Source organism: Suncus etruscus, chromosome 17, assembly GCF_024139225.1.
Source record: "Suncus etruscus isolate mSunEtr1 chromosome 17, mSunEtr1.pri.cur, whole genome shotgun sequence".
Classification (NCBI taxonomy): Eukaryota; Metazoa; Chordata; class Mammalia; order Eulipotyphla; family Soricidae; genus Suncus; species Suncus etruscus.
In genome coordinates, this window is record NC_064864.1 from 18795530 (window position 1) to 18818316 (window position 22787).

Sequence of the window (22787 nt, forward strand, 5' to 3'; positions counted from 1 at the left end):
ACCCTTAGAGTAGAAAGATTCGACACTACCCTAGCAGAAATCCTACTCTCTGCTTTGTGTAGCCTGGATATCATATTTCATTATCTGAAATGCCTATCATAAAATATTAAGGTCAGTGTTATTTTATTTGCACTAACTTGAAACATTTGCACACCTCAGAGCTGCTACGTAATCAGGCCTTGAAACGGAAAAGAAATGGTACTTTGCAGACAGATATTAAAAATGTATGTTTCCCCTGGAAGTGTAGATTTTTGTGGTGGGTGAACACAGAGTTAAAGTCAAGGGCTTCATGTTAACATGTCATGAACTCTTTAAAAAATTATTTAAAGGATTATTATTTACCAAGTTACTAAGTTGAGTTTTAGACACAGACTATTTCAGCATCAGTTTCATATCAGTGTCAACTTCTATCACCAGTATTCCACAATTCCCCTGCTCCTTACCACTTACTGGAGTTGACAGGCGTATTAAAAGTCTGGTGATTACATGGGCTGGAGAGATAGCAAAGCAGTAGGGTGTTTGCCTTGCACTCAGTCGACTTCCGGGTCTATCCCCGACATCCCATATGGTCCTCTAATCCTGCCAGGAGCGATTTCTGAGTACAGAGCCAGGAGTAACTCCTGAGCACTGCAGGGTTTGACCCCAAAACAAAAAATAACACAAAACTAAAAAAGCCTGGTGATTACAGCTTAGATCTCATGTTTTCAGTTGTTGGGTTGTTCTTACATATCTGTATTACAGAGATGCCATTTACATTCATTTCTGAATGTAATCAGAATTGTAATCAGAACGCAATCAGAAATTCAAATTTTGCTTTGCAGAGAAAGTTGGCTGCCATGCCAGACCACACAGATGTTTCCCTCAGCCCGGAAGAGCGAGTCCGAGCACTGAGCAAACTGGGCTGTAACATCACCATCAGCGAAGACATCACTCCCCGCCGCTACTTCAGATCTGGAGTGGAAATGGAAAGGATGGCATCTGTGTATTTAGAAGAAGGAAACTTGGAAAATGCCTTTGTTCTTTATAATAAGTTCATAACGTAAGTATATTGTTTTGAAGGCCTTTGAAGTTGGAATGCTGGAAAAAAATAGAATATTTTGATGTGGCAGCATTAATACCAAGAGGTGGTTTATATCCAGGCCAACTTTACAAAAACAGAAAATAATGTCCAGGTTTATAATTGCCACCTCGTGTGTCCAGAGATAGGGTCACAATCTCTCTGAGGTTCAGGGATGGGGAGAAGATCAAGGAAGGCTCGAATTCCAGGGTCAGTAAGCCAAAATGTATTTGCAGATCCCCATTTTTATTTTAATTTTTTTTTTTTTTTTTGGTTTTTGGTTTGGGGGCCTTCCCTGGCTGGGCTCAGAGCTTATTCCTGTCATACTTAGGGATTAGTTCTGATTGTGCTCAGAGGCCACTGCTGGTGGGCTTGGAGAGCACTATGTGGTGCCAGAGATTAAACTTGAATGGCCCACATACAGGCAAATGCCTTTTTCAGCTCCAGGCCAGACCTTCATATTTTTTTTAAAAAAATTGAAGTAATATTGCTTCATTATATGAAATAATACTGCCTTATGTTTCATGTGATTATTATAAATGAAATCATATATATTAAACATTAAATATAGTATATGTTTATATACTAATATTTAATTATCTTTTGGTAGTTAATTATTATTTTGATAATTATCATTATCACATATATAATGTGTGAGTTATTATAAATCTACATCTAAATTTATCACAGTAATTTTACCTTTAAAGTCCAATTCTATCTTTTACTGGAGAGTTGACCTCTTTTACATGATTTATCAGCATTCATCCACCCTTACCTTTTCCCTCCATTCTAGTAATCAACCACCCCGTTTGGAGCCTAAAGTTTAAGAAGCCACTTTTTAACCCTTTTCATAAATAAAATGTCTTATTTTCTGTCATTTCCTCTCACCAGACTGTTAATTTCGTGAGAGCAGGAGTTATATCCAGCACCTAGAATATGTGATGTGTTGAAACAGCTATGAGAAGAGTTGGTGAGCATAGAAAGAAATTAATTCAGAGATAGAATATATTAGTCAGTTTCACATTATAGTCATGTTTTTACATTAATTTTTCTAACACAGTAAACTAATACAGTGTACTAATACAGTAAACATTAAGAAAAAGGGTATCAAAACAATTATGTGAAAATATACGTTACCTAAACTATAATAACAGAAATGAGATTTAGATTTTCCTTACCAATTTGCCTAATTAATGAGTAGGAGTATAACCTATTATCATTAATGATGTAAGCTAAGACACGTGTTCTTATTTTAATTGAAAGTAATAATGTTAATTACTCATCAAGGGACTGGAGTTGAGAACATTAAGAAAATAAAAGAGAAACTGTCAGAAAAATTATGTTCCATGATTCTACCATGTGAGAAATTAAAACCAGTTTATCTGGTCTATACAATGATCTCAGCATTTCATTCAAATCAGGTTACTTCTTAGAGAGCAAAAGATTATCTGGCAGCATTCGTCCTATCTTGGAAAAGCACTTTTTCTAGATAGTTAAGTAACAGATAAGGAATTGGAGATAGTCTATTATCATCTATTAGTACATTTTATAGTACATTTTGCCATTTTAGTTTTTGAACTATTAGTTCCCAATTGATAAAAATTCTTTTTCAACTTCTACTTGAGTTTTGCATAACCTGCCATGGAGTTAGTTGTAAGAGTGGTAATAGGAAAATTTTAATTCTCTTTTGTCACTAATGATGTAATAATTCATTGATCTTTTTTGAACCTGGCTGCTCTCTACAATGAAAGTCTTTAAAGCAAAAAAACTCTGAAGTCTTTTCAACTCTAAATATGTACATTTATTACAAAACCTTAATTACCAACAACTTAAGTACTCTCTTTAAGCCTTAGTTTTCTGATCTGAGAAATGCCATGCAATGTGATTTATAATGCCGTGTGATAGATAAACAATAGGACAATAATTAAATAATATCATGGAACAGGTATAAAAATGGCATTTTACAGCCAGTTAATCATAGTCGATTAGGATGAACAATTAATTTATTTAACAAATGCTTACATTTGTTAAATGTTAACTATTAAATGTTAAAGGTTGTATACTGGTGGAGGTATGAACCCAGAACCCAAAAGACACAGAAGTGACTATAGCCACCAATGACTACTTCTGAACCAACTTCTGAACCAATTTCTGAACCAATTTAGCTCATGTTACTTAGTTTTCTGAGCTGTACTACTCTGATATGTCAAAACTAACAATTGTGCCAACCCCTTATGGAGAGTCAGATGCAAGAATATAGGTTAAATGATAGATCATAAACCCCATATTTTTTGATAATGTGGTTCACTCTTGTATTAGAGTTTTTTTCAGTCATATAATAGTAAGGGCATGTTTTCTCTTTCTCTAGTTTGTTTGTGGAAAAGCTTCCCAGTCATCGAGATTACCAGCAATGTGCAGTACCGGAAAAACAGGATATTATAAAGGTATAGAAGGGTTGGATCTCCCTTTCGGATAAAAAGCTACACACAAGTATCCATTATTGATTCTCTGTCCTCCTTTGCTCCTCAGTCTCATTCTCTTGAGAATTTAAGCCAGAAAATTCATTCCATTAGCTATGATGGCTTGATCTTTTTTTAATGATCATTCCTAAGCCAGTATGGGATGTCAAATGGAAACGGAAGACAAACCAAAACAAAAGCATATCAAAACAAAAGAATATCAAGAATGTGTCAATTACTTTATAGTACATAGAATTATTTTATCATTCTTCTCAGAAACTCTGCGAATGATTGTTTTTCTCATATTTATTACAGTAGTTATTTAGTGGTTTTTATTATTCATATAGTCTTGAGCATTTTAATTACATTTTAAAATATTGACACTTTTTTTTAAAAAAAATTTGTTATATAAAGGAAGACACACACACACACATATATAAATGAAGACTCTTATCTGTAATTAGGGATTGTATTTTTATTAGGGAAATATTCTCTGAAAGCATATACACTTTCTTTGGTTGTACCTGGTGGACAAATGGATAGTAGATGGATACATGCATGTATGTATGTGAGCATATATGAAGAGGAAAGATTAATGAACAAATATATTAGTGGAAGAGTCTGGATTAATAGATCACTTTAGGCTTTTTGTTTCCTCATCTTTCAAATAAGTGACAATCCTTGGGTTATATCAGATTTTCCAGATATTAAGATAACTGTTAAAACCCTTTGGAGACCCAAGATCCCTTTACAAAACATGCTGATTCAATACAGAAGAGGTCTGGGAATCTATGTTTTTATAAAAGTTCCTCAATTTCCCTTTAGTCTCTCAAGCCTAGGACTACCTCTAAACTATATCTTCCAGTGTCTGGAGGACTGACTCAAAATATTAGCTAACTCTGATGCCATATAATTTGTATGCTGTGGAACGTACAGTTTAGAAACCCAAGGCTGAAAAATGGGATATCTACCTCAACAATGTTCTGTAAGTCAGTGGCTCCAATAATGGTCTTACAAAAGGGACTTATTTTCCTCTTCCCTAATGAAAAGTTACATTTTGGAGTCCGAGAAAAGAGAGATTTATTTTCCCACCATCACCTTTGGTTATTTGTATCTTGGTTTCTAAAAATATGCCAGCTGTTTTTCATTCTCGGCTGATGGTTTGAAAGATTGTACTGAAAACCCTCACTAATCAATATGCATAATATGTATTTTTAAAAGAAACTGAAGGAGATTGCATTCCCAAGGACAGATGAATTGAAAAAGGACCTTTTAAAGAAATATAACATAGAATACCAAGAGTACTTGCAAAGCAAAGTAAGTTTCATCAGCACATTTATTGTATAACTGTCGTTTATGCAAATAATTTTGAATGTAATTTTCATATGGTGAGCTTTTCAAATGTCATGTGCATTAAATTAAAAATTAATGATATAGTAATGTAGAACAAATTAAAAATTCATGTTGATGTTTATGTTAAGCACTTGCACCAAAGATGTGGTATTTTTATTTTCAACAACATCTAATAAAGTGATGTATAAGGAAGTAGATTTCCTACAGTGATTTAAGTAGAGCTTTTTAACTAATTCTTGCCAATATAACCCAAAATAACCTTGAAACAGATGGCTGCTCTCTGCCAGTATATCAAGGACTGTATCAAGAGAGCAGTGTATGATTTCAAATGTATTTACTTATGTAGTCACTAGAAATGTGAATCATATTATCAAGTTATTATAATGCAACTGTTATCAAGGATGGTCATTCTGGGTTATTAGTAAATTAATGATGAAAATAATAATGATGTCCAAGAGATCAGATGCTATGAAAGAAGAAAATGACCTTTCATTCTATAGGATTTTCAAGGTAAAAAAAATGAGTTCTTAATACTTAGGACATTATTATAATGCTCATTTTGCTTCGTGTTTGTGTACTTATTATGTGTGTAGGATGCTGTCACCTTTCTGACTCTTTAGTTCAACCTCAGTAATTCTGAACAAGTTAAAAATTTTACAAATATCCACGGACCAAACAAGAAATCATGTTTGAGGGATTTAAGTGGCAGAGGGAATGTTGATGTAAGAATTTTTCTTTAAGTGTGGATGATGATTGAAATATACTCTACAGGATTTAGCAATCTATCTCTGGCACCACACAGCCTTCTGAGCATTGTTTGGTGTGACCCTGGGACCCCCAGGCACCAACCAGGTTGTTTCTGGCAATGTAGGGCCTGAGTAGCACAGCTTCCTTGAACCTGAGCATGGAACCGCCAGCATGTTTGGTCATAAGTTGCCAAAAGTGACTGCTGGGCCCTATGACCACTACTTGAGAGGAACAAACTAACAAGCAGACAAAACTGTCTTGGGCACTGGAGCAGCCATGATGTTTAGAGAAGATGCACAAACACAACTGTCATTATTAGCTCCAGGCAGCACTGACCCCCTAGAAACAGCTCTCTAGCCCCACCTACAGGTTCTCACTCTAAGAGCCTGGTGGCCTGGTATACCTGTCAAAAGTGCTGCTCTATCTCATTCCTCATTTAACTTGAACAGTCTAGATTTTATTAGAAATAACTCTCAGAGACAAAAGAGAGGAGGGCTGGAAGGTCCAGCTCACAATATGAAGCTCAACACAAAAAGTGGTGAGTGCAGTTAGAGAAATAATTGCACTGAGAACTATCATAACAATGTGAATGAATGAGGGAAGTGGAAAGCCTGTCTAGAGTACAAGTGGAAGTGGGGTGGGGAGGAGGGAGATTTGGGTCATTGGTGGTGGGAATATTGTACCTGTGAAGGGGGGTGTTCTTTACATAACTGAAACCCAACTACAATTATATTTGTAATTAAGGTGTTTAAATAAAGATATTAATATAAAAAAAAGAAATCATTTAGGGAGCTTACTAAAAATTTTCTAGATATGTTTTTAAAACAGGCAGGCTTGGAAATATTTTATTTGGATGGGGGAAGGAGGGTGATCTTTCTTTATAACAACTTTAATATTGCATTGTCATATCCACATGTTATGACATTTCTTGGGGATGTTCTCTTCCGCCTTCCCCATAAAGCTTCAGGTTTATGAGTTATAGAGGTTGCAAAAATTTCCCAGTAAATACCATTCAATAAAATCTTGTGTGGTGATGAAGATGCTCCAGTTGGCACTTCCTGAGATGGGCCATCGGTTAAGATGTTGCCTGACTGATGAATTGAATTTCTAATTTCATTTTATTTTAATGGATTTCAACTAAATAACCACATGTGAGTAGTAACTGTCGACCAATGCCATATTGGGTGGCATCTCTGTGGCTGGCCACTTGGTTGGTCAGTTTGAACAGACCATCATGACCTAGATTTTCTAATATTTGAAGGTGCAGGATAATAGAGGGAACTTGATTATAGTGGCCTGTCTCTGGTTAAATGTTACTGTTTTAAAACTGCTGCCTTCATTCAATTAAGGTCTTTTGCTCTGTCCTGTGTTTGCTTCTGTGGCCCAGGCATTAGACACACACACACACACACACACACACACACACACACACGACTATTGCATTATCCGACTATCTCTTTGTCTTATTGAAGATTGAAATCATGTATGCCAGCTTGCTGTTGGAAATTAATCTTTGCTTCTAACAACCACATGTATACTTTTTTAGAACAAATACAAAGCCGAAATTCTCAAGAAGCTGGAGCATCAACGACTGATAGAGGCGGAAAGGAAACGAATTGCTCAGATGCGCCAGCAGCAGCTGGAAACGGAGCAATTTCTGTTTTTTGAAGATCAACTCAAGAAGCAAGAGTTAGCTCGAGGCCAGAATCCAAGCCAGGAAAGCTCCTCCTTGTCTGAGCAGATCAGTGGGAGTGCTTTGTCCTGCTTCTCTGCACACCAGAACAACACTTTGCTGAATGTCCTTGCAGATCAGCCCAATAAAAGTGATGCAAGCAATTTTGCCACTCACTCTCCTCCAGTGAACAGGGCCTTAAAGCCAGCTGCAACTCTAAGTGCTGTTCAGAGTAAGTGATGGAGTGCAGGCCTGTAAGTCATTAAAACTCTTTAATAATTCTGTTGCATCTAGCGGCATTTTCTATAGCATCTGGAAAGGTTCCACTTCTTTTCAATTTTAATAGAACCCCTGACATGGGTATGTATCCTGACATGATGGGGTATGAAAAACATGTGTGTCTTTTACTATCAGCTGCTTTTTACTGTCTGTAACCTTGAAGTCAGAAAGTATGACTTGTCTTTGATGGATCAGATATGGTTTATAACTACAAGGATTTTTGTTACTGTACCAAGAATGCCAAGTATTTTTTTTCTTTCCATATATTTATTAACAAGAAGCATTTAATGTTAAATGTAAATATACTGAGGAAGAGAGAGGAGATGGTAAGAAAAGTGTTTGTCTAGATAGAAATTTGCTCAAAATTTACATTTGAATGTTGAGATTGCTCTCACGCCAGAGAACCTTAGTCAAACAGGTAGTTCAGTTCTAAATGTGGTATGTGTTTTGGCCAATAATTAGTGCTGCTTGGTATCATAAAGTCAGTGATTTCCAAAATCATACGGGGACTTGGACTTAGCACTACTTTTCCCAATAATTTTAGAGTTACAATAAAACCATTTTATAGTTGTCCTGCTTCTAGTTGACACTGGAAACATGGTGTTTTCACCATGATCTATTTTCTAAAATATCTTAATCTTGAGGCTGGAGCACATGCTCTGCATGCAGTAGGCCCAGGTTCGATTCCTACATAATCCCCTAACACTGCTGGAAGTAATCCCTAAGCAGTAATTACTCAAGCAGAGAGTAAGCCCTTGAGGACTACCAAGTGTGACCCCAGAACCAAAAAGTAAATTATTAAATGCCTTGTAGAATATGATATAAATTCAATATAATCTATGCACATAATAGAATATTTGCTTTTTACCAAAGGAAACAAACACACAAAATTTATCCAGGGCATAGGAGATAAAGGTTCTTGCAACTTTCCACCTATTTATAACATGATCGGGGGCTGGAGTGGTAAGGCGTCTACATTGCTGGAGCTAGCCTAGGTCAGACTGCAGTTTGATCCCCGGGTTTCCCATATGGTCCCCCAAGCTATGAGTGATTCTGAACGCATAGCCAAGAGGAACCCCTGAGCATCATTGGGTGTGGCCCAAAACAACAACAACAACAACAACAACAACAACAAATCTATATGAAAGAGTACTTTTTACTCTCTTTCAAAGTAATGTTTACTTTGTAAATCACAATGGTTTCAATAAAATAAAATAAAATAAAACAAACAAAAATAGTACAGTGGTAGGTTGTTTGCCTTGCATGCAGCCAACCGGGACAAACCCAGGTTCAATCCTTGGCATCCCATATGGTCCCTCAAGCTTACCAGGACTGATTTCTGAGCCCAGAGCCAGGAATAAGCCCTGAGCACTGCCGAGTGTGGCTCAAAAACAAACAAGCAAACAAAAAACAAAAACAAAAAATAACCAAATATTTTGTTTTAAGTTTAAAGTTAAAAGCCCTGATACTTTTATTTATGATGTTTGTGTTAATCAGAATTTGCCATAATAAGACTAAAGAATAGAATTTGATATTTTTTGCCTTTTTTTTTTCTTTTTTCTGTCTCTTAGATTTAGTAGTTGAAGGACTACGGTGTGTAGTTTTATCAAGAGATCTTTGCCACAGATTTCTGCTGCTGGCAGAATCTAACACAGTGAGAGGAATAGAAACCTGTGGAATACTTTGTGGAAAACTGGTATGGATTTTGCTTCATATCTCTTTGTATGATTTGTAGAGAATAGGCTTTGATCATCAGAGCAGAATAAAAATATTTTAATAGTTGGGGCTGGAGAGACAGCACAGTGGCATTTGCCTTGCTAGCAGCCATCCCAGGATCAAAGGTGGTTGGAATCCCAGCATCTCATATGGTCCCCGTGCCTGCCAGGAGCTATTCCTGAGCAGATAGCCAGGAGTAACCCCTGAGCACCACCGGGTGTGGCCCAAAAACCAAAAAAAAAAAAAAATTAATAGTTAAAATATTATTAAAATATTTTTGCATGGTTAATTTCATAAAGCTACTATTATTGTAAGTGAAACTATTTTTTTAGAAAGTAGATAATAAAATTTGAAGGATACTATAAAATCTTATAATTATATCTTCTTTTGGTTTCTTTTTAGGCCACATCTGTGGACTCAGGGATTTCTCCTGGCTCTGTGCTCAGGAATTATTTCTAGTTGGCTTGAGGGAATATCTGCAGTGTCGGGGACTAACCCTAGGTCAGCCTCATTAATGGCCCTTCCTACTGTACTCTATAATTTCAGCCCAAATCTTATAAATATTAAGTTCAAGTTCTGTTCAGAAATATAGTAGAATTGTAGGTCTGTAGGTTACCAAAAATATCTTGGTTTTTGAGTCAAATTTCCATAACAATTGTTAATTTCACATATATTCAGCTTATTAAACCTGCTTCTATCATCTGTGACAAGTTTCATTCTTTTACAGATACATGTAGAACAAAAACATAATTTTGCTGATTTCTTTAGTTTAAAGGAATATATTAATAAGTCAAAAACTTACAGACCAGGTTCATAATCAATTATCAAAGTTTTTTTTCAGAACTATGTGATGAAAGATGATATAAAAATAGAAAGAAACAAAGATGAAAATATGCATTTTTAGAACAAATTGAATAATGTTATTCAGGAAGTATTATTAAAATATATTTTTATAGTAAAGATACTTTTTTAAGCCTAAAGGTCTAGTTTGGGTCCTGTTGTTTAATTAAATAATTTGTTTTATCAATACACATTCTCCTGCTGTATCCCAGGCTTATAGCTTCACATTTCCTCCAGGAGACAAGCACAGAAAAATGAACTGCATCTCTTCCCATGACCATTTTTAGCTGCCTTCAACGAGGCAGTATGCTATGAATGCTTTACTCTAAGCCTATGTTTGACCTTGATTGATTGGGTCGATTGATTTTTTTTAAATATTATTTCATCTGATAAACATTTGCTGATGCCTGGCACTGTGCTACGTGTTGATACTCAGTCTCTTACATAGCCACGCTCCCTGTCACATGACCCTTAAAATGATGCATATGACAAACCAAATGAATTAGTTGCAAATGATACCAGGTAGAATCAGTCGAGGCGTAAGGCATCATGGCAATGTGGAATGGAAAACTCAGCTTGTCTGGAAAGGTCAAAATCAGCTTCTCTAAGAAGCATTTGCTCTCAGCCTGAAAAATATATAAAGTTAGCTATGAAAGAAGAGTGTGAGTTGGTGGGAAAAGTTGTAATCAAAGTGTAAGGCTGAGCACTCAGTTTACAAAAGCCCCTTCTAGAGAGAAGATAGTTCAGTGGAGGGTGGGGAGACTCTTTACAGCCCAAACTTTTCTTTTTCTTCTTATACTTTTGTTTGTTTGGGGGTCATACCCAGTACCATTCAGGGGTTACTCATGCCTCTGGACTCTTAAATTACTCCTAGCAGGCTTGGGGAACCATATGGGATCCCAGACTTTAAACTTGGGTCAGCTATGTGCAAGGCAAAAGCCCTCCCCCACTGTGCTATCACTCTGGCCCCAGCACAAGCTTTTCTTTCCTGAGGATTCAGCAGCCTCTTCCTCAGACCTTTTACTTCAAGCCCTTATCTTTTACTCTTTTACCATTTGCCTCTCTTGTCTCTTTAGTTAATTGTAAATTCCAAATAGTCCTTTAATTTTGCAAAATCTGAAGGTGAACCATAATGGTAAAGATAGTCATATCTTGAAGTGACATAAAATATAATCAATAAAATGATAATAATAGTAGAATATAAATCTTGAAGTGAAATCAAAATAGTAAAATTAAGACAAAATGTCACGTAGGGCTGGGAGATGACTGAAAGGACTGGGGTGCAAGTTTGGCATGCAGAAACCCTAGATTCAGTCCCAAACAGTGCCTGGATCCCTAAGTACCACCTGGAGTAGATCTCAAAGCACAGATCTAGGAGTAAATGAGCCAGGAATAGGCCCTAAGCACCATCAAGTATGGTTACAATGCAAACTGAAACAAACAGCTATCAACCTCACAAACTTTAAAAATCCATTCGGCAACACCCCAGAATTACCTAACTGGTGTCTTCTCTTACAAATAAACCTTCTTTTGTTTTGAGCTTTATTTTGAATTTTGACTGTAGCAGTTATAATTTACTAGATATTATTTATTAAATCAATTTGCATAGACCAGACCAGCCTGGGATTATTAATATATTACATATATGCATGTACACAGAGAGAGAGAGATTTCAAGTGTACATATGGATTTCAAGTTTCAAACAACTAAAACTTTGAGAATCTATTATATTTTCACATTTGGGGTTTGGGTTTAGGTTTGAATGTGAATATGGTGGAAGGTGTGATGAGAGGTGACCACGCCTTCCTCTTACCGAAACATCTTACTTCCTGTACTTCCTGTTTGGTTTTCTTTTTCATGTCACATGCTTCTTCTTCTTCTTTCTTTTTTTTCTTTCTTTTTTTTTTTTTTTTTTTTGCTATTTTTTAGACACATAATGAATTTGCTATCACCCACGTAATAGTGCCAAAGCAGTCTTCGGGACCAGACTACTGTGACATGGAGAACGTAGAAGAATTATTTAATGTCCAGGATCAACATGACCTCCTCACTCTGGGCTGGATTCATGTATGTTTGACCTTTTGGGTTTTACTTTGTGTGTGTGTGTGTGTGTGTGTGTGTGTGTGTGTGTGCAGTGTGTTTGCATGCACGCAACTTTCTTCTCTGAGCTGAAGACGTGTCAAGGAAAATAAAAGTAACCAAGATAAAACATTTTTTGAGTGATACGCTATGTCTAAATAGTCAAATCTAGATTTTTAAAGGAACTTTTATATGTTGTTTTCTACCATTCAAAGTGAAAAGAGAGAAATATTTGGATATTAGGTGAATTGTTTCAATGATTTTGACATAGTCTGAAGAACTTGAGTGGTATTTTTAGATTATTTGTCTAGATTAATTATTAAAGCTTATTTTCCTTTTGCTGTGAATCTAAGTAATATTGTGTGTGTGTGTTTGTGTGTGGATCTTGTTTTGTTTTTGATTGTATCCACTAGTGCTCAGGGACTATTCTTGTATTGCAGAGTTGCTCCTTGAGGAAAGAAGGCAGTCAGCCAAATAATTCTGGGGGCCTCTGTAATATACATATGTTTGTATCTAACAGTTAGGAACAAAATACTTCACTGTACCTCCTTACAGATGAGGGGATGAAGAAACATGAGTAGGGTAAAAGAAATGTGGAAAAAAACATTAACTTCCAATAGCCACCAGACCATCAGAAGAGCAAGAAAAGGAAGAGGAATCAAAAGAACTTAGATCTCTTTTAAATACTCTGTTAGAATATGCTGTTATTTGAGTTTCAGCATTATCATTCACAAAAGAGCTCATGATCATTGGTTCTAAGTGATGGTGAATGAGAAAAAGCTATGAATTTCTATGATATCTTTGAACTTCACACATTGTTCTAGGCTCTCAGAAAATGGTAACTCTTACTATTTTTGATAGGACTAGACTTTCTGGACTCTGCTAAGAAATACCTGGTGAATTATTTTTTCATTTAGTCTTATACACCTGGGCATAGGGTAGGGACAAGCCATCCAATGGTTATGAAATGTTGCTCAGGATTCCCAGGCACAACTTAGACCCCTCCAAAAGTTTCTAAATAATGATATGTGGCCATTTTAAGTTTAATTTGCAGTATAGACAAGCACTGGGTGAGTCTCATGTGTGTATACTTGCATGTGAATATGTGTGAACAAACCTCTACCATCATCAACACCAACACCAATACCATCATCACCAAGCAATCGTCACATAATTTAGGAGAATGGCAGACTTTTATTTCAGCTTTCCCTGTAAATTACTTGTACTTTTTTTTTTTTTTTTTTTTTTTTTGCTGTCTGCTCAGAAATAGCTCCTGGCAGGCACGGGGGACTTGTACTTTTGGTCAAGACTCCTAACCTCATTTCTGTTTTCTCGTTAACAACATGGGGATTTTTTTCTATCTCCTGCATTAGATTTGTGTAAGCCATAAACAAAGCCCCTTGAAAAGTATAAACCACTGACTTATTTCACTTAACATAATAGATTTCATGTAAATCCATGTATAGGAATATAGACTCAGAATAGACTCACTCATTTATGGGTTTTAAAAAAAATTAATGACATTATTGTAATAAGACCCAGAGACAATAGAGTTAAGGGCTGGAAGGACCGGCTCACAATTTGAAGCTCACCACAAAGAGTGGTGAACTCTGTTAGGGAAATAACTACACTAACAACTAAACATGACAATGTTAAAGAATGAAAGAAATAGAATGCCTGTCAAGAATACAGGCAGGGGTGGGGGAGGGGAGGGGGGGCACTGGTGGTGGAAAGGTTGCACTGGTGGTGGGGGATATTCTGTCTATAACTGAAACCCAACTACAAACATGCTTGTAATCATAGTGCTTAAATAAAGATTTATATTAAAAAAAACAAATCAACAAGCAAACAAAAAACAACAAAAAAGAAAAGTATAAACCACTTATAAATAACTCAAGAAAATGTTTATAATGAAGTTTGTAAAACTTTTTATTATTTCTCTTTGTTCTATTTGATAAGAATTGAGTATTATTATTTGTTTAGAAATTGCTGAATTTACGAACCAGGAATGTGGCTTAATAAGTGGTAAAGTGCATGCCTTATTGTATGACACCCTTGATTTAATTCATCATTGTATGAGCAAACACACACACATACACAACATACACACATCATCTTGCTGAATTATTATTTAAACTTGATTTTGCATTAAGAATGAATGAATCTTAGAAATGAAATTGTAACATAAACTAAGAAAAAAATTACACTTAGGTTAAAAAGTCAAGGTTAATTTGTCTCTCAAAATATATTTTAGGGGCCAGAGCAATATTTTAGTGAGTGGGGTGTTTGCCTTGGAAGCAGCCAACCCAAGACCAAACCAGGTTCAATCTTCAGCATCCCAGATCTCTTGGCCTGCCAGGAGCTATTTCTGAGAGTAGAGCCAGGAGAAGTCCCTGAGCACTGCCAGGTGTGACCCCAAAATCAAAACAAACAAATGAAAAACTGTATTTTCCATATTAAAAACAAATGTTTTTTTCCTTATGACCCATATAAATAATGGATTTGAGTCATTTAAAGAAAGAATTTGGAATAATCCTAGAATTTTAGGAATACATTTGTTTTGTTTTGTTTTGTTTTTTATTGTTCACACATGAGGGGAATGCAGGGGGATTGAACCTGCGTTGGCCTCACACAAGGAAATCACTGTATTATCATTATGGCACTCAGAAACTCACATTTTAAAATGTATTTAACCCTATAACATTTATTATTTTTTCTTTTTTATAGATTGCTTTTATTTAAGCACCATGGCTACAAAATTGTGCATTGTTGGGTTTCAGTCATACAATGTACACCATTCTTCACCAGTACACCCTTCCCATCACTGATGTCACATGTTTCCCTCCCACCTCTCACCCCTCACTTCCCTGCCTTGCTTTAGGACATGCAAATTGCTTCTCCTCCCTCTTTCCTTTTTGACATTGTTGTTTGCACTTTCAGTGCCAAGTTCTTGTCCAGAGTGATCAGTTTCTAGCTATCATTGTCTTAAAAAGACCTTTCTCTACTCTAGCTACACTCACACTCTTTGTGGTGAGCTTTCTACCCCGGGCTGTACCTCCTGACCTTTGTCTTTATTGTCTCTGTGTATTATTACCATACTATCTCTTATTCACAAATGAATGAAACTTTTAATATCTATCCTTTTCCCTCTGGCTCATTTTACTCAGCATAATAGTCTTCATGTCCATTTATGTATAAGCAAATTTCATTACTTCATTTTTTCCCTAATGGCTGCACAATGAATTCTACTTACCATAGTTTCCTTAGCCACTCAATTGGTGTTAGGCACCTAGGTTGTTTCCAGATTCTGGCTATTGTAATTTGTGCTATATTGAGCATAGGAAAATTTTGTATTTATTTTTTGTGTTCCTTGGGTATATCCCTTGGAGTGGTATTGCGGGGTTATGTAGAAGCTCAATTTATAGCTTTTTGAGAAATGTCCATACTGTTTTCCATAAAGGCTAAACCAGTTAACATTCCCACAAAAAGTTGATGAGAATTTCTTTCTTTCTGCATTAACACCAGCACTGGTATGATATTTGCTAGTCTCTGTGGCTTGAGATGATATCTCATTGTTGTTTTGATTTGCATCTCCCTGATGATTAGTAATGAATATTTTTGTATGTGCCTTATGTATTTCTTCTTTAAGGAAATGTCTATTCATTCCTTCATATGATGAGATTAGATTATTTTTCGTGTAAAGTTTATTAAGAGCCATGTATAGCTTAGATATAAATTCCTTTTCAGATAGATAGATAGATAGATAGATAGATAGATAGATAGATAGATAGATAGATAGATAGATAGATAGATGAATTAGGGGGATAGTTTCTCCCATTTCCCTTGAGTAGTCTTTGTATTTTAGTCACTATTTCTTTTTGAGGTGCAGAAATTCTGGGAGTTTAATGTAGTCCTATTCTTTTATCTTTGCATCCCTCTTGCTTGACCCAGTGGTGTTTCATTCTTGAAGATGCCCTTTATCTTCTAGGTCATAGAGTGTTCTGCCTAAGTTTCCTTTATGTACCTATGGTTTCAGGTCTGATATAAATGGCTATCAGAACCCATTTTCCCATTTTGGTTTGACCTTTTACCATGGTGTTACGAGAAGGTCTGAGTTCCTTCCTTTCTTCTTTCTTTCTTTCTTTCTTTCTTTTCTTTCTTTCTTTCTTTCTTTCTTTACTTCCTTCTTTCTTTTCTTTCTTCTCTTTCTTTCTTTCCTTTCTTTCTTTCTTTTTTCTTCTTTCTTTCTTTCTTTTCTCCTTTCTCTTCTTTCCTTTCTTTCTTTCTCTCTTGTTTCTTTCTTCTTTCTTTCCTCTTTTGATTCTTCTTTCTTTCTTTCTTTCTTTCTTTCTTTCTTCTTCTTTCTTTCTTTCTTTTCTTTCTTTCTTTCTTTCTTTCTTTCTTTCTTTCTTTCTTTCTTTCTTCTTCTTTCTTTCTTTCTCTTTCTTTCTTTCTTTCTCTTTCTTTCTTTCTTTCTTTCTTTCTTCTTTCTTTTTTTGGTTTTTTGGGCCACACCCTGTGACGCTCAGGGGTTACTCCTGGCTATGCGCTCAGAAGTTGCTCCTGGCTTCTTAGGGGACCATATGGGACGCCGGGGGATCGAACCGCGGTCCATCCTAGGCTTGCGCAGGCAAGGCAGGCACCTTACCTCCAGCGCCACCTTCTTTCTTTCTTTCTTTCTTTCTTTCTTTCTTTCTTTCTTCTCTTTTTCTTTCTTTCTTTCTTTCTTTCTTTCTTTCTTTCTTTCTTTCTTTCTTTCTTTCTTTTTTTCTTCTTTCTTTTTTTCTTCTTTCTTCCTTTTCTTTCTTTCTTTTTCCTTCCTTCCTTCCTCCTCCTTCCTTTCCTTTCTTTTTCTTTTCTTTCTTTTTCTCTTCTTTCTTTCTTTCTTTTTCTTTCACTTTCTTTCTTTCTTTCTTTTCTCTTTCTTTTCTTTTCTTTTCTTCTTTCTTTCTTTCTTTCTTTCTTTCTCTCTCTCCTTCCTTCCTTTCCTTCTTTTGTTCGTTCTTTCTTCTTCTTCTTTCTTTCTTTCTTTCTTTCCTTTCTTTCCTTTCTTCTTCCTTTCCTCCTTCTTTCTTTCTTTCTTTCATTCTTTTTTTTCTTTCTTCTTTTCTTTCTCTTTTTTTTGCATATAGTTGACTATTCTTTCCAGCATCAACTGCTTTGTAGTACAGGTTTAAAGTTGGAGGAGGATTCCTCCCATCTTTTGTTAATGGCCAAGGATTGCTTTAGCTATTTATGGACATTTATTTCTCCATGTGAATTTCAGGAAGTATCTGATCCCACTTCTTTGAAAAAATCTTATAGAAGATCGCATTAAATCTGCACAATGCTTTAAGAAGTATTGATGTTTTAATGATATTTAATCCTCCCCAATCTTTTAACAGGGGCATCTGTCTCCTTTCATTGTTTCCCTCTTTTTCTTCTTTAGTTAAGTTGATTTCAAGGTACTTGATTTTCTGGGCACAATTGTGCATTGATTAATTTAATAAATATTTTTTCTTCTCTTTCATTATGTTGTTTACATCAGCATTTTTGTTTATTAACTTGGTATCCTGGCACTTTTACTATACACGTATACAAGTACTATTGTTTTCTAGAAGCTTTATTCTAGAGTCTTTAGGATTTTCATCTGTAAACAAGGAGAGCTTCATGTCTTTCTTTCCTATTTCACTGAAATATTCAACCATTCATATTGTTGTATTTTAGTGAAAAGGAAAGTTCTTAATCTTACTTGTTTTATTATTTGGTAATCATTTTCTATTGAGCTAATAAAATATTTAGTTAACTTTTTTCAGATATAAATGAGCTTTGAAAATAACTGTTGAATCAGAACTAAATTTAGATTTAGGCTAGATTAAAAACCTTCTAGACTAGTTCTATTACTTTACGTACATTATTTCTCTCCTGATTAGCTCAGCTTCCTCATTTGTATAATGGAAAACTTTAATGACACTTATATCTTCTTCTTATAAGAATTGAATGAGTAAGATTGGGAAGATGTTTCAAAGATCTGGAACACATGATCTTGAATTTGGAAATTTTCAGTTCTACATTCTGAACCTATATCTCCACCAAGCTTTGTTAAGAAGCTACCCCTAAGTATCAAGGACAGGGAAAATTCCCAGAACATCCAGATATGATCCCCAAACAAAACCGAAAGTTATCATTAAATGAGATAATTTTGTAAAAAATTAATTAGTAAATTGTATTATATCAACTCCAACTGTCATCACCACAATCACCATCATCAGCTTTATTTCCATGGTGGATAGATAGGAACCTGTCTTCAGTTGGAGTATAAATGATTCCTCTTGACAAAAATAAAGGACTCATAGTACCATTTGATATGCACTTTATTCTGGAAATACAGTAATAGGCAGAGTGGCTCCTTGTTAACCTATGTGCTGTCTCCCCAACACCAATGTTTCTGTAAACATGTTTTGCTTTCTCATTACAGATTAAAAGGTTCTATGTGCTAATGGAAGACTTTCACTAACCCAGATAATTGACAGTCAGACATTCCTCCTCATCCATTTACCTAAACTTAGGGCTTTAAAAATTGACATGGTTTTCATTGCTCACTTGATCTACATCATTGAAATTCAGAACTTATTCTTTCCTCGAAGATATCTGTAAATAAATGTCAATAACTTTTCCTTCATTCTAGTAAAGTAGAAAGAAGTTTTTAAAACTTTCGTTTCTGTAACAGATCATAATTTTATATAAAGGTTTGAAGTTATTTCTATGGGGAAAGCCCTTTCATTAATACATTTAAATGAAAACATTAAAAATACACATGGTAAAGTCATCTAATGATTCATCCATTTTGCTTCATACTGTATAAAATTTTTTATGTTAATGTCATTATTTTTTATGACCATCCCAGGAATAAAATGAATATTAGTCCTATTTATAGTTGTTTAAATGGCTTGAGGAAGTGGAAGTTTATTAACTTGCTTGATGTCAGGCAACTAGTTTAGTGATAAAATAAAGTCTTAAATACATACCAAAGACCATAATTTCTCGATTACAATATTATAATCTTCTCTCAAGGGTCATCTTGGTATAGGTAATACACATATTTCATATTCAAAATAAACTTCCGGTTTGTCTCTCAAAAGCAAAAGTTTATGTGTTTGCCAAAGTGTTGAAAGATTTCTTTCCCAATGTCCCCTTTCGTCTCATCCTGTATGTGTTGAAGTGTTATGTGAAATGAGCTCCAACCACTGTTATCAACTTGGAGAATTTTGTAGGGCATGGGGGTGCACAGAAGGAAACACGGTAATATGAATTATAGCTAGTAGAAATGTATTCATCATTTTGCATGTTAAGTACAGATCTGGGTTTCCATTCACAGTTCTGCTCCTTATCAACATTGTGACCATGGGCAAGTAACAAACTCCCCAAAGTTTATTGCAAAATCATTCTTTGTATGTAAAATCAATATAATTAATATCTTGATTTTGTCGATTGATTGAGTAATCACAAGCTACTATGCCAGTACTATGGAATCTCCTCTCGATTGTAATTATTCCCAAAGTTGCAAGAACGGAAGGGATGTGTTTGACGATGTTTTAAAACCTTATTAGTTTAGCGATGTAAAGAAGAAAATCAAATAAATATTTTCGTTTAGAATGTTTGTGGCCTTGACATTAGATACAAAAATCTCTCTTCTCTGTGCAGACACATCCAACCCAAACAGCATTCCTGTCCAAGTGTCGATCTATCATACTCATTGTTCTTATCAGCTTATGTTGCCAGAGGCGATCGCCATTGTTTGTTCACCAAAGCATAAAGAGTAAGTGTACTTGTGAGGAATAGTAACTGTTGAGTGGCTTCAACTACCACTTTGTGAGGAGCCTTACTTCTGCATTCAAGGCATGTGCAGCACATCGGTTTTTCCTGGAGAAAGAGACATTGGTGCCAGCAACTCCCATCTAGCTGTAATCTTGCAGTCTTGTTGTTGTTTTTGTTGTTGTTGTTTTGGTTTAGGATGGGGGCTATAAGAAAAGGGGAGAAAGGTATTTGAAGCCAAACCCAGTGGTGTGCAAAAAAAATAAAATTGACCTGATTTCTGTGCACAGGGCACATATATGTGCTGGCTGGGATCTATTGAGGTCTATTGTATGTAAAACAAACACATTAACCCCTCTCTACTCTCTGTCTCTCTGTTCCCAGGAGGTCTTTTACTTTTTTGACAAGTTATGTGGTAGAATTATGCTTCACTTCACCACTGAGTGTGACACTGAGAGACTGGGGAGATAGAAAAGAGATTACAGCACCTATCTGGCATATGACTAAACTCAATTTGTATCCCAATACTGTTTAGATGGTCCCTCAAATAATGCAAAAATGTTCCACAAGCATAGAGCCAGAAGTAGCCCTGGAAAAAGGCTAATTTGTGTTCCTAAAACAAGATAAACAACAAAATCCATGAGCCTGAAGTGGGAGAAACTGGAATATTATTTCAATTTGCCTTTCCAGACCTTAGATCTATAATATTTTTTTCTTGTTGTAGAAAAATGTTCAACCTTAGCTTCATTAATCTCAAAATCTTTCTCAGTTTAGAGGACAATTATTGTGGAGTGATTATGAACAGACACTTAGATAAACTTATATCCTGCTCACTCCCTCCCCCTTCAGTGGCTTGTCTGGCAAGACAATTTTGGCCACTGGAACATCTCTTCATCCTGCATTCTTTCCCTTCATGCCTTGAGGTGGAGGATCAACTAGACAATAAACTATGTAAAGGGTTTAGCTTATAATGCCAGACCGCTATGGCTCATCACTCAAAAAGCTCAAAGGGTCGTCAGCAATGGTTTGGAAAATTAGAAGTGACTCTCACCTAAAATTTCCTTCAGCAGTATCTTATCTTTTCATCAGTGTCACATAATGACTTATCTGTCCCCTTCCTTGGACAGTTTTGCAGGGGTTCTTTGGGAAATAGATTTGGCCCCTTCTAGGCTTTCATTCCTTTAGACTGATCTAGCCAAGATGGTTTAAAATATTAATGTGGTGGGACTATAAATGATAGTACAGTGAATAGGACATTTGCCCTGCTTGTGGCTGACCCATGGTTCAATCCCTAGCATCTCATATCTCATATGAATCTCCTGTGCCTGCCAGAGGTAATCTCCGAGTGCAGAGCCAGTAAGTAAACACAAGAAGATCTGTTGGATGTGGCCTAAAAAACAAAATCTATAAATAATGTATATATATATATCTGTATATACATATATACATATAAAGCATCTGAAAGGCTCAACTAATATACTTAATTTTTCTACCCTTTTCACCCTGAAATGCAGCACTGGCATCTTCAGACTCACCAATGCAGGCATGCTTGAGGTTTCAGCTTGTAAAAAGAAGGGCTTTCACCCACATACCAAGGAACCTAGGCTATTTAGTGTAAGTATATATTCTGAACAGTTTTGGTGGATATTTTAATTTTAATATTTAAGAGAGAGTATAGTGTAAGATAAAACACTTGACCACTTAGTTTGCAGTTTTCTTATCTCAGGGAGATTTTTAATCTTTGTACCTCTGATTGTTATTGTTATTTTACTTGAAAGGAAATCTCAGTATTGCTGTAACAGGTGATTATGAATAAAGTTACCTCTTTATTATACTTAATTTTCTTCAGTGTTCAAGTACCAGTTTTTAAAGAGAAATTATATTAAATGAGAGGTAAATTATTTCTACTTATTATGACCAAAATGGTTATTTTATAATAGTTTAAGGAAAACTTTAATCATATGTTTTGTTTAGCTTTGCTAACCTACAAAGGCAATATTATTTGACTTCTTTTCCTTGCTAAGGGATTGGTCGGTGATTCTCTGCCTATGACATGAGAGAGATTTTATTTAGAAGTAATTTAAAATTTAAGTTACTTGGAAAACTGTAAATATATGCTCATTGTTGAAAGTGACTAAGCATTATTGAAATATTTCTGGTTATAAATATTTCAAATATTTTATTTAGATACACTTTACAACTAGGACTTGTATAAATTGCTCCCTAAAAGGAATCTATTTCTTTTTCTAGATATGCAAACATGTATTGATAAAAGATATAAAAATAATTGTGCTGGATCTGAGGTGATGTGTCCTGAAGATAAGCCAAGTCGACTCTGAACACCTACTCATGGAAATGTGACTGCTGGGTTTTCTTAAGATGTTTCCAGAAATGACTGATATTTTATATTTATACATTTTAGAACAGAAAGTTTGATATTTATTGAGCCTATACATTTTGAAGTTTTCTTTTTGGATTGTTCTGTCTTGAGAAAGGTCATAATGTTGTTGATTTAAAACCTATTAATGTACCCAAATACTATGACCAGATAATAAATTGTGTTGTCAACAACTTTTTTATTCTTTAGAGAAATTGCTGCGCTTATTTTTAGAGCTTGAGATATTTCACTTAATTTTTTTCTTGTTTCTACAGAATGTCATCCTTTTTTTTATATATATATATTTTTTTTTATTTTGATCATAGTGGCTTACATATTTTTGACAATGATATTTTAGGTACATATTTACATAAAATCAGGGGGGATTCCCATCACCAAATTGTCCTCCCTACA

At 35.2% G+C, this 22787-nt stretch overlaps 1 protein-coding gene across 1 annotated transcript in view; it reads left to right on the forward strand.

Moving 5' to 3' along the window:
- The window catches only part of STAMBPL1 (STAM binding protein like 1), a 59416-nt gene extending 36849 nt beyond the window's left edge, over nucleotides 1–22567 (forward strand). Inside the window, 10 exon segments of the mRNA XM_049764634.1 lie at nucleotides 822–1039; nucleotides 3426–3501; nucleotides 4738–4833; nucleotides 7163–7520; nucleotides 9139–9263; nucleotides 12053–12190; nucleotides 19886–19924; nucleotides 19927–20000; nucleotides 21511–21610; nucleotides 22247–22567. Of these exon segments, the coding sequence (XP_049620591.1) occupies nucleotides 822–1039; nucleotides 3426–3501; nucleotides 4738–4833; nucleotides 7163–7520; nucleotides 9139–9263; nucleotides 12053–12190; nucleotides 19886–19924; nucleotides 19927–20000; nucleotides 21511–21610; nucleotides 22247–22303 (1281 nt within the window). The 3' untranslated portion in view covers nucleotides 22304–22567.
- Nucleotides 22568–22787: the final 220 nt, after the last annotated feature.